Raw genomic sequence first — 12,171 nt, forward strand, 5'->3', positions numbered from 1 at the left:
AAGTGCTGGCGGAAGGGGCGGTGTCGGCGTGGCTGCGTGACGTCATCGCGCCGCGACGGATGGGGGGGTAGGAGAGGGGAGGGGCGGCATGGCGGCCGCCAGGTCGTTCAGGAGGCGCAGGGAGGAGCCCGAGGAGGATGAGGAGGACGAGGAGCTGGCCAGGGAGGTCAGGTGAGAGCACGGGAACGCCGGGGGAGGTGGGCTAACAGCGCCGCCCGGGCCCGCCGCGCCGCCGTGATGTCATATCGCGGCATATCGCGTCGTATCGCGTCGTGTCGCGGCGTCCCGGCGTCACATCGCGCTGCCGCGCCGCAGCGTCGCGTCATGCCGCCGCGCGACGCCGTTGTGTCGCGTCACGGCCTCGCTGCGCGGCGTCACACTGCGTCATATCACGTCACGCTACATCCTATCGCGTAGCATCGCGTCGTATCGCGGCCCCCCCCCCCCGCCGTGCCCGTCCCTGCGCTTGCACCCCGCGGAACTCGGCACCTGCGGGCGGTGTGTTACCCGTGCAGCCCAACAGCACCTTGCCGGTGGTGGTTTACTTCTGTGAGGGGTTTCCTGGGGCGCCCTTGGTGACAGGCAGCGAAAGGCGTGCCTCCTTAGGAGGCGCCTCAGTGCCTGAAAACATCGATAACGTGAGCGTAGAGCCCTGGATTGAAGTTTTCACCGAACCTTTCCCTGATGCGCCGATAGATCTTCACCTGGGGGCTGCCGTTGGTTTTGCTGTTGGTTGTCCCCATTCTTCAGGGCACCGACTGCGTTGTTGTGTTAGCTCACGCGGGCGGTTGAAGGAGTAAAGGAGCCCCGTGTTAGCTCCTCGTGCAAGGCGACCCTCTGTCTTGTGAGGGAGATCTTCATTGTCTGGAGATCTCAGCAAAACGAAATCAGAAGCAGGGGTTGTTGGCTCGCATTTCCCATGTTGGCTTCTTAAACTCTTTCGGTGTCTGAATGTTTTGTGCCTCAGCTGAGGGAAGATGTGTTGGAGGGACAGCCCATGTGTTTCTTCTGATCTCTTTAATAAAACTTTTAATAAAGTAAAATATAAAATATCTACTTAATCTGTAACCAGAAGAGTAGATGGGCACTAATATTTAAATGCAGGAAATCAAACTAAGTTAATTAAAACCAAAGCATCAAGTACTAAGTCCAATGTTTTTTCTTCAGGTTAAAACTCGAGGAAGCCAAAGAAGTGCAGAGCCTCAGAAAGCGACCCAATGGGGTGAGGTAAGGGCTGTAGCACCAGGGGTGTGAGGATGTGCTCTGTCTGGTGGTTTAATATAACAGTAAATTTCTCTATTGCCACGTGCCTCCTTTCCATAGAAACAGTTACTTGTCCAGTAGTGCCAAAAGTACATTACTGATAGAGGATTTTGTATGTTAAATCCTGAGGATGGAAAAGAGGGTGAGTCAGTTACAGACACACCATGTCAGTTTAGCGTACAAAATCTGTTCTGTGTCCCAGCCATGAGGAAGAAGAGTAAGATTGGGATTTGTCGTGAAATGCATTTAATCAGAATACGTCTGTCCCGTGCACGTAACAGAATGGTAGGTGTAAGTTGGACCCTTTCACATCTGCCTCCTAACTTACCTCTCTCCTCTCTTACCTACTGTCACTGTGTTTGAGATCATCTGTTAGATGTGGTGAAGGACGAACAAAGACGGTATTGTTGGTAATATGTTTAATTCTACTGATTTTTATTTATTTTTTTTTACTTTATCTGACTGACTAGCGCTGTAGCTCTGCTTGTGGGAGAGAAGCTGCAAGAAGAAGCGACGCTTGTGGTAAGTTCTGGATACTTTCACCACCTCACTGCTAAGCTGTAACGATGTGAGGACATCAGTGTGGCGCAGTGGGTCGCTGTGGCAGTCTGGTCTGGAATAGGCCTCATGTCACAGCTCAATAATTTTTGTTTTCATTCAGATTTTGAAGACTAGGAGTAAACTGAAGGGAAGCTTCAGGGTTTCTCATTTTTTTTCTTAAATTCCAGGATGACCCATTTAAGATAAAATCTGGGGGGATGGTGGACATGAAGAAACTGAAAGAACGAGGCAAGGACAGGTGGGTGCGTGTGACTTCCAAAGACCTTTCCCTGGACTGATATTAAGACACAGCAATAAACTGACCAGATGTTGCTGAATTTAATATAATTCAGCTTGGCTAGCTACTGCTATGTTAACTTGTCAAATTAGTTAAAACAAGCAACAAACAACTGTAGCACTGTGGTTTCCATTTAGGATTAATGAAGAGGAAGATCTCAACTTGGGAACTTCCTTCTCGGCTGAAACCAACAGGCGAGATGAAGATGCTGACATGTAAGTTGAGCTGCATGGCGCGTCTGTGAAGTTGAATTCTGGGTTGGGTGTCCTCTCACAGTTGTTGTGTGTGTGTGTGTGTGTGTGTGTGTGTTTTTTTTTTCTTCTCCTATCTTCAATACTGAGTGTTCCCAAAACGTCTTTCTGATTCTCACAGAAACCTTCGCTTGCTCTTTCACCTTTTGGCTGCCAGACTCGAGAAGGCATTTTCGTGGGCAAAGCTAGGAGGTGCCAGTCAGCCAGCCAGTACGGTGGCATTAAATACCAGCAGCTGCCTTCCTTGCTGGTTGTGAAAGAGCTCGGAGGATCTGATCGTTTCTTGGACAGAGCTGAAAATACCTTGTTTCATGCAGTTGATGTTAGCTGAGTACTTTTGGAGAGATTATTCATTCCTCCCTCCCAGCCATTGAGCGCTCACAGAGCGCTCGCAGCTGTGCACAGCAGTGTTGGGATAGAGTACAGAAAACAGAACTAAATACCACATGTCCCTTGTGTGCTGCACTTTAGGATGAAGTACATTGAGACAGAGCTGAAGAAGAGGAAAGGAATTGTGGAGAATGAGGAGCAGAAGGTGAAGCTTAAGAATGCCGAGGACTCTCTGTACGAGCTGCCAGAGAACATCCGTGTCTCCTCTGCCAAGAAGACTGAAGAGATGCTGTCCAACCAGATGCTAAGTGGCATCCCTGAAGTGGACCTGGGAATTGAGTATGTTGTTCACAGACCTGTTAGTCATGGCCTGAATTGCCAGGAGGAGCACCGTGACTAGGAACTGTCAATTGGCAGAGCAGTGGGGTGGTTGGATTACACAGCTCCCAGTTCGCTCTGTGGTGGGATTCGGCCTTGGTCTGGATTAGTGAGGTGTTCAGCAGATGTGAGCTTCCCTTTTGCCTTTGAAACAAAGCATCTAAGCATCAAAGTTTCTATAGCACTGCTTTCTCTCTCAAAAAGCGTATTAAATACAATAGCAATGCTATTACTACACCCAAATCCATATGCTCAGGATAATTCCTTTGCCTGTTACTCTTTTTAAATATGATTTTGGTGTTGTTTTTAAATATGAATATTTTTTCTTTGTTTTTCTTCTAGTGCAAAAATAAAAAACATCATCTCGACTGAAGAGGCGAAGGCCAAGCTGCTGGCAGAGCAGCAGAACAAAAAGAAAGACAGTGAAACTTCCTTTGTTCCTACAAACATGGCTGTTAACTATGTCCAGCACAACAGATGTAAGTCTCCCGTAGCTCTCCTGACCCAGGTGTGACCTGCTCCTCTCCTAAAGAAAATCGGTCAGCTGGGATGTAGTCTGGTTCAGGAGAAATTAGTTCATGGATCAGCACAAGCAGCTGATTCCTTTCTCTGGGATGCTCATATAGACCCCATGTGGCTTGGCCTGTTTTTTCCATCCATCAGCAAGGAGAGGGGATTATTACTTACGGCCTAACTTTCTGCTCTTGAACTCCCAGTTGACAGTGCCTCATAAATTTCCAGACTTTTTCTTTAAGTTGTTTCGTGAACGTGTGCTGTAAATGCCTGCCTTGTCTGTGGTTATAAATGATGGGTTATAATTTAGAGAATCAATTTTCCGGGCTGCCAAAGCACACAGGTGGTCAAGCATACATAGATCTTACTAGACAGGAGATGGGAATTAATTTCCGGGAGAGACGCTCATACTGCAGCCATCTGGAGGAAAGGCAGCCTTCTACTGTGTCTAACCACGCCTACAGAGGTGATTTGGAGTCAGATTTGTGTGTTCCAAAGGAAATGAAGAATCTTTGGACCACTTCTGATTAAACAGTGCTACTGAAATTTGCTGTATCCCATCTTGCATGCATTGATTATCCATATAAACCAATTACAAGAATGCTTGTTCTGTTCTTTCCGCTGAACATCAGTTGTAACAAATACCATAGAAATATGTCTGTCTAAATAACACAACTGAAATGTTTCTTATCTGATGTTTTCCTTCCTTCAGTTTATCACGAGGAGCTAAATGCACCAGTGAGAAGAAATAAAGAAGAGCCAAAGCCCCGTCCTCTGAGAGTGGGGGATACAGAGAGACCAGAACCCGAGCGTAAGTTCCGAACTTGAAGTGTCGTAAGAGGAAGATGCTGAAATGTAACAGAGAACTGACCTAGCTGCTCTTGCTTTCTCTTCTCTTGGGTGCCCTGAGTTAGTGGGGAAATGGAGCAATCTGTATTTGAAGTCCATAGGAGGCAGTTACACTTGTACCCACGGCAGGTCACACAGGATGGAGGATGTTTTAGGGATTCCTAAAGGTGGAGTAGCAGAGGTCAGAACTGAAACACATTGGCCACGCTGACTAACAAGGGTTTGCTGGGATGACAAAGGGGCACTAGATTTAGGAGCACAGGTGGCTAAAGGAATAACTTTTCTCATAGCAAGGGGCTGTAGTTCTGTGGAGTTCATAAGGGAAGTGGTAGAATTAAAACTCCTTTCTGTTGCATATGTGAAAGGACAGGAAGTGTTATTTCCTTCTCTTTTGTTTGAAGGGTCTCCTCCAAATCGCAAACGTCCACCCAATGAAAAAGCAACCGACGATTATCACTATGAGAAGTTCAAGAAGATGAACAGGCGATACTGATGAACGTGGACTGAAGTCTTTGCAGAGGTTCTTGTTTTCTACTAATAAAGAATTCTGTGTCAGTGACCTGAAACGGAGGTGGGGAGAGTCACTGCCTTCATGTGCTGGTGTTAACTACAAACCTTTTCTTGTGATCTTGTAGTGAATCAGTTTGCAGGTGATTGTGAACTCTGGTCGGTAAAATCTTGTATATAACTTATTTTCAGTTATAAAACTTCTTTTATAAAACTGTGAGCTTTTTTTTTTAGTGGGAAAACATTGCTTTTACAGATTCTTATACCTTAAAAATGTGGGAAAAAAAAGATATTTTAAAAGCAGCAGTGCTGTTTGCCTTGTGAATATGAAGGGAAGGTTTAAAGCCGCCTCGGGGGGGGGGATGCAACTTTGTAAAATGCTGCTTCTTTGTTCCCACGGGCCCTTGCTGCACATAATGCAATAGATAGCGGCAAGCTCGGTGCTGCTGCTCCTCAGCTGGGCTCGCGGGTGCTCCTGCAGGAGCCTGGTGTTGGCACTGCCTTGCTGGGTCATGTCACAGCACGAGGAGTGACAGCAGGCACCCGGCACGTGGGTTACGCACTCTGTACTGTGCGTGGCGTTTTGTATTTTTCTGCCTGTAGACCTCTGTAGCAGCTCACTGCATTTTATGGTAGCTGTGAGCAGGGAGAAGCTCGGCTCGGGCTGTACCTGTGGAGGCTGAGGAACGTCTCTTTTCAGCTCCCTGGGCAGCTGGGGGAGAGGCCCTGCAGCCTGCGAGCCAGGAACTGTCATGTGGGGGAGCCTGAAGGCAAGACTTTGAATTTAAAAACAATAAAAGTGTTTTTAAGCTGTCACAAATGTTTTTTTTCTTTCTGGGCTGGGCGCAGCTTCCTGAGCACCTCCACAGGCCTGGGGGGATAGCCCCCATTCCTCCTTTAGCCAAAAATAGGGGAAAGGGGAAAAATCCTCCAGCTTGGCTGGAAGTACAGGCACAAGGGACACCCGCACTCTCCGGCCCATCCTTAATGAACAGCCCTTAATTACAACACCCTCCCAAGATGGCCGCCGCCACACCCAAGATGGCCGCCATGGCGCCCAACACCACATGTGCCACACCCAACATGGCCGCCGCCTCGCCTCCAGCTCCGCCTCTGCCCGGGTCCAAGATGGCGGCGGCGGAAGCGGCGCGGCGCGGCGGAAGCGGCGGCGGGGCGGCGGCGGGGCCGTGCGGGCCATGACGGGGCTGCGGGGCGGCCCGCGGGCGGCCCCGGGGCTGGCGCTGTTGCTGCTGCTGCTGCCGCCGCTGCTGCTGCCCGCGCCCGCGGGCGCCGTGGAGCCCATCAGCCTGGGGCTGGCGATCGCCGGCGCCGCCGCCTCGGCGCTCACCGGCATCATCTCGTACCCGCGGCTCTACTGCTACTTCAGGGAGTGCTGCCTGCAGCGGCACGACCTGCGCGCCGCCGCCGGTACGGGCGGGGCGGGACCGGGGGGAGGCTGAGGGGACGGGGGGGCCCTGCTCTTCTGAAGGCTGCGGGATGAGGGGGAGGGGGTCCCGGGGGGACGGGAGAAGGGGGACTGGGAAGGGGGACGGGGATTTGGGGTCTCGGGGGGACGGGGAAGGGGGCCCCAGGAGACCGGGAAGGGGGACGGGGAATTGGGGTCCTGGGGGATGAGGAAGGGAACCCGAGGGTAGGGGGCCCCCGGGCTCTGGAGGACGAGAAATTGGGTCCCGGGGGGACGGAAAGGGGGGCCTGGGGGTAGGGGGTCTGGGGATTAGGGGGTCTAGAGGGATGGGGAAGGGGGATAGGGGAAGGGGATGAGGAATTGGGACCTAGGGGATGGGGAAGGGGGCCCCAAGAGATGGGGAAAGGGGACGGGGAATTTGGGAACAAGGAGATGGGGAAGGGGGTTCGGCAGGACAGGGATTTGGGGTTCTGGGGGATGAGGAAGGGAACCCGACGGTAGGGGGCCCCGGGGCTCCAGAGGATGGGGATTTGGGTCCTAGGGGGATGGGAAAAGAGGACCCCAGGGGACGGAGAAGGGGGTCCTGGGGCATGGGGAATTTGGGAGCAGGAAAGCGGAAGAGGGAAGGGGGACAAGGAAGGAGAACAAGGAAGGAGGACGGGGAATTTGGGCCCAGGGGACAGGGAAGGGACTGCGGCTTGACTCCAGCTTGGCCAGCCCTTTGATCCCGTGGCTCCGGGGAAGGGCCGGGAGCTGCGGGCGGTTCCTCCCCTGACGGCGGTGTCCTGCTCCCCAGCCCTGCAGGAGAACCTGGACAGAAAGCTCTTCGGGCAGCACCTGGTGAGCAAGGTGGTGGTAAAGGCCGTGAAGGGCTTCCTCAACAACGAAAACGCCAAGAAGCCTCTCACCCTCTCCTTGCACGGGTGGACTGGAACAGGCAAAAACTTTGTCAGTAAGATAATCGCCGAAAGCATTTATAAAAAAGGTCTGAAGAGTAAATACGTCCATCAGTTCGTGGCTACTTTACATTTCCCTCACGCTCAGGACATCAACATCTACAAGGTAAGGCGGAACTCGCGGCAGGGGGCAGCAGTCACTGCTGTGTTCGGTTGTAAACATTACAGCCCGGAGGCGCTAAAATTATTAACCTTTATGATTTGAGACATGTGGCTAAGTTTTGCCTAAGAAAAAGAACATTCCTTGTGCCTAACAGCTGGCAGCATGGGGGTATTTGCAACCTCTGTATCCAACCTAAGGCACTGCTGGCTGTGCCACCCCATAGGCTCTGCCAGCACCGACTGCACGCTGTCGGTTGTGGCAGTTAACAAGCAGCCACAGCTCGCAGGGTTGGGTACCTGGCTTTGTTAACGTTGGAAGGATTTTTTTTCCTCGCCTCTTTGAAGCAGCACACAAGTCTCGGCAGTCACTGGGCAGAGAACAGGGGCGCAGAGGGGAGGTGCAGCCCAGATGCTTTTTTGCTGCCATCACGGTTAATAAGCTTCTGTCTGACCTGTCTAAAATTGTATTGCCGTTATTATGTATCTGGACTTCCTAGGTTTTCTGGTAGCACCATCAGTACTAAAAACCTAGGTGCTGTTCTACGCTGTAAAATGTACCCCGTGCCAGTTTTGGAATCTTCTGCATAGCATTAGGTAAATCCTAACATACAGCAGGACTGGTTCTCCTGTGAAAGTAAAGACTTTTTTTGCATCTGTGTTGAGCCTCTCTTTAGGGAAGAACGATGTGGTTAATTTTTATTGTTCTACGCTTTACTTAGAGATGTGTGTGACTTAATGATAACAGTGAATCGGCAGGCTTCCATCGTTAGGTGATATGCTGAGGGGCACTGCGAAAGACAAGGAATGGTTTGTGACACTGATGAACCGTCTGGTGGCCTCCAAGCACGTTAGGTACCGTGGAAAGCTGAAGCTTTCTGTCTGAGGTGCGTGTGTAACTTCCTGCTTCTTGCACTGAGCAGGTTGTTTAGTTTTGCTATGCTACCATCTCCCAGCTGTAAAACAAAATAACAAGACGCTGTTGCCAGAAAGGTACGGGTGAACTTATTTGGAATCATTCCCCAGGTTTGGGAAGCATCAGTGCAGCTTTGTAGGCTGGTGGATATTGTGGGGCGGTATTTCAGATATACGTTTTCTGGTGTGTTTTTTTTGTTTTGTTTTGTTTTTGTTTTAGCTTTGTTGACAGCAGAGTTTGAATGAGTAGTACGGTGTTTTCTAGTACCGAATGTTTATATTCTATTTGTATGTGTTGAAAATGGGAATAGGTCTACAAACCTACTTTCTAAGTGGCAGAAGTAGATATTTCCTCTTTTACAGCTTGCTTTTATCCTTCTTGCAGCTGAGCTGTTCTAAAATAAAACGGATCCCTTTCTGCTTTTATTTTGAGATGAACACGCTGCTTGGTAAACTTGCTGCCCATGGCAGTAGGAGGAACTATCTATCGCTTTTTATACACAGTATAAAGTATAACATTACTTATTACTTAACATTACTTATAACATTACTTAACACAGTATAACATTATTTTGTTACTGATCTTAAAGGTCACACACAAGGAGAGAAAAATGTAACCATTAAGTGAGAGAATCTTTACAGTAAAGCATTACCCTGTCTGAGCAATACTGTGGTTTAAGAAGGGCTCATAATTGTCTTCATTTAACTTGGGAATGATTAAGGGCTGAGAACTGAATTCTGTTTCTACTTGTGCTAGTGACAGCAGGTGGAATTTCCTAATGGTGCTGTTCACGTAGTAAATATAACCTTGTTTGTAGTTTTGACACCTAAAGATGTTCAGACCAAAGTGCTGCCAAAAGTAAGCAGCTTACTTGACAGGGCTTTGCTTTGTGTTGCTGTTCCTTGGTGGTACCTGTCCTTTGTCCTGATGAGCAGGCTTTCATTTTTGTTATTTTTTCAGGAACATCTTTTGAGGAGATCTCCTGCTTGTTCTGTGTTGTCTCTTAGTGTTTTCAAAATTTCTCAGAGCTAGCATGACATTTGGTTTTATAAGTTTTATTTACAGCTTTCAGCCATGTTTTAGCCAAGAAGCCAAAGCTATTGAAGTGACACAACTGAAAGGAATACAAAACTCAATAGGCACCAGTCCTATTTTCTGTCTTTTCAACGCAAGTTCTTTCAGCTGCTTCTGTTTTTACGCCACTCAGGACCAGTTGCAATCATGGATTCGGGGAAACGTGAGCATCTGTCCCCGATCACTCTTCATATTTGATGAAATGGATAAAATGCACGCAGGACTCATTGACTCCATCAAGCCATTCCTGGACTACTACGAGCTCCTGGATGGAGTGTCTTACAGGAAAGCCATCTTCATATTCCTCAGGTAGGAGGAGACGTCTCAGGCTTGCTGTCCTGTGCGCTCAGTGCCTTTTAAAACTACCTTCAGATACAACCTTTGTTTTCTCTTTACTTAGCAATGCTGGAGCTGAAAAGATAACGGAGCTGGCGCTAGATTTCTGGAGAAACGGGAGGGCAAGGGAAGACATAGAGCTCACAGACATACAGAACGCACTGTCTGTATCTGTCTTCAACAACAAAAATAGTGAGTGAAACTCTGATTGTTTTTGAGGTGGTGAAAACCCCACAAAAGTGATGGCCTGGTTTAGTGTACGAGCTGTACTTTGACAGCTCTGATTTCTTGGTGTGGCCTCTGGGTTTTGGCTACTGAGGAGCCACAGCGCAGTTTGGAGGCCTATGGGACAGCTCTTGTGAGGAAATAGAGCTCTGCGTGTACCTCGGTTGTCTGCTGGCTCACATAGGTGGGGGGAAGTCTGTGCTGTGCATTTACTGACATGCTAATGGGCTAAGGGGAAAGCAAGCATAAAAGAAATCTAAGGCTGGATGAAAGCTCTGGGGAAAAAAAAATCAGCTCTCCGAGAGCAGATTGTCTTGCTCTTAATAGAAGATACGTTCTTTACGTGGAAGGGGTGAAGGTATGAGACCAGCGTCTGGGGAGCAAGGTTTTAAATGTGTTCATTTGAAAGAGATCCAACAGGCCACACACATCTGTGTGTCTAAGATTATGCAAAAAGCACTGTGAGAATGGACTGATTTGTGCGTTATAGGGCCCTAATAATACACATAAACTTTTACTGGTTCCTAGCAGAGGGCTGTGATATCGTTGTGTTTAACTAGAGGAGTAGAAACAAGGCCCTTCTCTTTCCCTTTGTAGGTGGATTTTGGCACAGCACCTTGATTGACAAAAATCTCATTGACTACTTTGTTCCCTTCCTGCCTCTGGAATACAAACATGTGAAAATGTGTGTCAGGGTTGAGATCAAATCACGTGGCTACACCGTGGATGAAGACATTTTAACCAGGATAGCGGACGAGATGACCTACTTCCCCAGAGAGGAGAGAATTTATTCAGATAAAGGATGTAAAACTGTGGATGCGAAGCTGGATTATTACTATGACTTCTAATGCTTTATTGCTGCAAATTTAACTTAATCACAAAATGAAGAACCCAGGACATTTCATTTTTAAGCACTTTGTAAAGAAAGGACCATTGTTTTAAACTGGTGTGTAAATAAGTGGCAGTGCCTCTGCATTTTTATTCTGTCACTAGTCACGGCTCCCAGGTACGTCGCGTTGTGCCATCAAGGTAAGGAAGAGCTGCTCTGTGAACGCAGGGACTCTTTGTCTGATCGTGCCCAAGACTCCTCTCAAATCGTGTATTGATCACCAGAACCATTCGGCAGGCTGTTGGCATGTAGAGCGGGACTAAGATTATGACCTGATTTTAATTTGGTTTTGGATTGGTGTGGATGGTCTCTAGGCAAGGTTGAGAATCATGATCAAAGTCCCTGCTTGTGAAAGCCGTCACTGGGCTTGTGTGGGTAAACTCCTGTAACAGCATTAAAAGCATATGTGTATTTTCTCCTCATGTAGCTTAAAAATACGTATATTCTTTCCAATGCTGTGCAGTAACGATGTCTGTCTCAGAACAGTGCTATGAATTGGCTTCCTTTGAGTCAAAGTTAATGTGAAACTCTTTGGTGTGAATACTGTTCAGTGAAAAGACTTAATATTAAGTAGAAAGAGGAAATAAGGTAAAATCCTTGACTGTATCTTTATCGTAGTTGGTTCCAGTTTTTGGTTATTTTTTTAATGAATAAAGTTGCCCGCAGTTCTCTCCTAGGAGTGATCTTCCTAGGAGAAAAGCCTGTGTGAGTGCTGGGTCAGCTTCATGGGAAGGTTGTAACGTAATGGGAAACGTGTACAAGTTAAATTTTACACCGAGGAACTGGAAAAGAGGTTTCTCCTCTTCGCCCCCGTGTAGAATTCAGAAGCCAAACGGCAGGGTTTTGCCTTTCCTGTTCTCACAATCCCGTATGCCCTGGAGGTAAGGACTAAGACCGATCCAAATGCGTTTGCGACCAATGTGAAACGTGTCAGCTGAAGTTACTGCAGAGCGCCCGACTTCCTTCTAAATGTGAGCACTGCGGAGGCTTTTTTCATTCCAGTTTCTGTTCGAAATAAACTTTCCTCATCAGAAACGTATTTCGTAGCTACCTTCTGGTGGTGTGTGTTGAGTGACCTGATGTTGTTTTCTGAAGCATTCTGCTGTGCTTGAATGCAGGTACTTCCCTTTCTGAGTACAAAGGGAATGGATGCAGGGAGCTGTGATTCCTTTTCTGTTGAAAAGTATTTCCTTGGTGAAAGGGAAACAAGTGGACTTTGTACTGGAAACTAGATCATCAGTACTAGCTGTGCTCAGATGCTTTTTGCAGAGGGGAGCTTTTTAGATACAGATGTGCTGAATGCTGTTGCAAGGACGAACTT

The 12,171-nt window shown here is 48.1% G+C and overlaps 2 protein-coding genes across 2 annotated transcripts; both read left to right on the plus strand.

Moving 5' to 3' along the window:
• The first annotated feature begins 22 nt into the window (after nt 1-22).
• On the plus strand, nt 23-5,231 carry LOC308180506 (splicing factor C9orf78). The gene is made up of 9 exons (XM_080562349.1): nt 23-171; nt 1,168-1,227; nt 1,734-1,785; nt 1,992-2,062; nt 2,239-2,316; nt 2,824-3,021; nt 3,403-3,539; nt 4,286-4,384; nt 4,824-5,231. The coding sequence occupies exons 1-9, from the start codon at nt 89-91 to the stop codon at nt 4,913-4,915; spliced, it is 870 nt and encodes a 289-aa protein (XP_080418475.1). The 5' UTR covers nt 23-88; the 3' UTR covers nt 4,916-5,231.
• Nucleotides 5,232-5,981: 750 nt separating this feature from the next.
• Nucleotides 5,982-11,889, plus strand: LOC308180501 (torsin-1A-like). Its single transcript, XM_080562340.1, has 5 exons — nt 5,982-6,357; nt 7,152-7,417; nt 9,534-9,709; nt 9,801-9,928; nt 10,559-11,889. The coding sequence occupies exons 1-5, from the start codon at nt 5,997-5,999 to the stop codon at nt 10,807-10,809; spliced, it is 1,182 nt and encodes a 393-aa protein (XP_080418466.1). The 5' UTR covers nt 5,982-5,996; the 3' UTR covers nt 10,810-11,889.
• Nucleotides 11,890-12,171: the final 282 nt, after the last annotated feature.

This window comes from Anser brachyrhynchus (assembly GCF_964034855.1).
Source record: "Anser brachyrhynchus genome assembly, chromosome: 19".
Classification (NCBI taxonomy): Eukaryota; Metazoa; Chordata; class Aves; order Anseriformes; family Anatidae; genus Anser; species Anser brachyrhynchus.

Bases quoted from the DNA above. Each gene is read 5' to 3' on its own strand.
- LOC308180506 (XM_080562349.1), top strand. From the start codon at position 89: ATGGCGGCCGCCAGGTCGTTCAGGAGGCGCAGGGAGGAGCCCGAGGAG. The intron at 1,786-1,991 runs GTAAGTTCTGGA...CTTAAATTCCAG, and splicing joins AAGAAGAAGCGACGCTTGTG to GATGACCCATTTAAGATAAA. The intron at 3,022-3,402 runs GTATGTTGTTCA...TTTTTCTTCTAG, and splicing joins GAAGTGGACCTGGGAATTGA to TGCAAAAATAAAAAACATCA.
- LOC308180501 (XM_080562340.1), top strand. From the start codon at position 5,997: ATGTGCCACACCCAACATGGCCGCCGCCTCGCCTCCAGCTCCGCCTCT. The intron at 9,710-9,800 runs GTAGGAGGAGAC...CTCTTTACTTAG, and splicing joins GCCATCTTCATATTCCTCAG to CAATGCTGGAGCTGAAAAGA. The intron at 9,929-10,558 runs GTGAGTGAAACT...TTCCCTTTGTAG, and splicing joins TGTCTTCAACAACAAAAATA to GTGGATTTTGGCACAGCACC.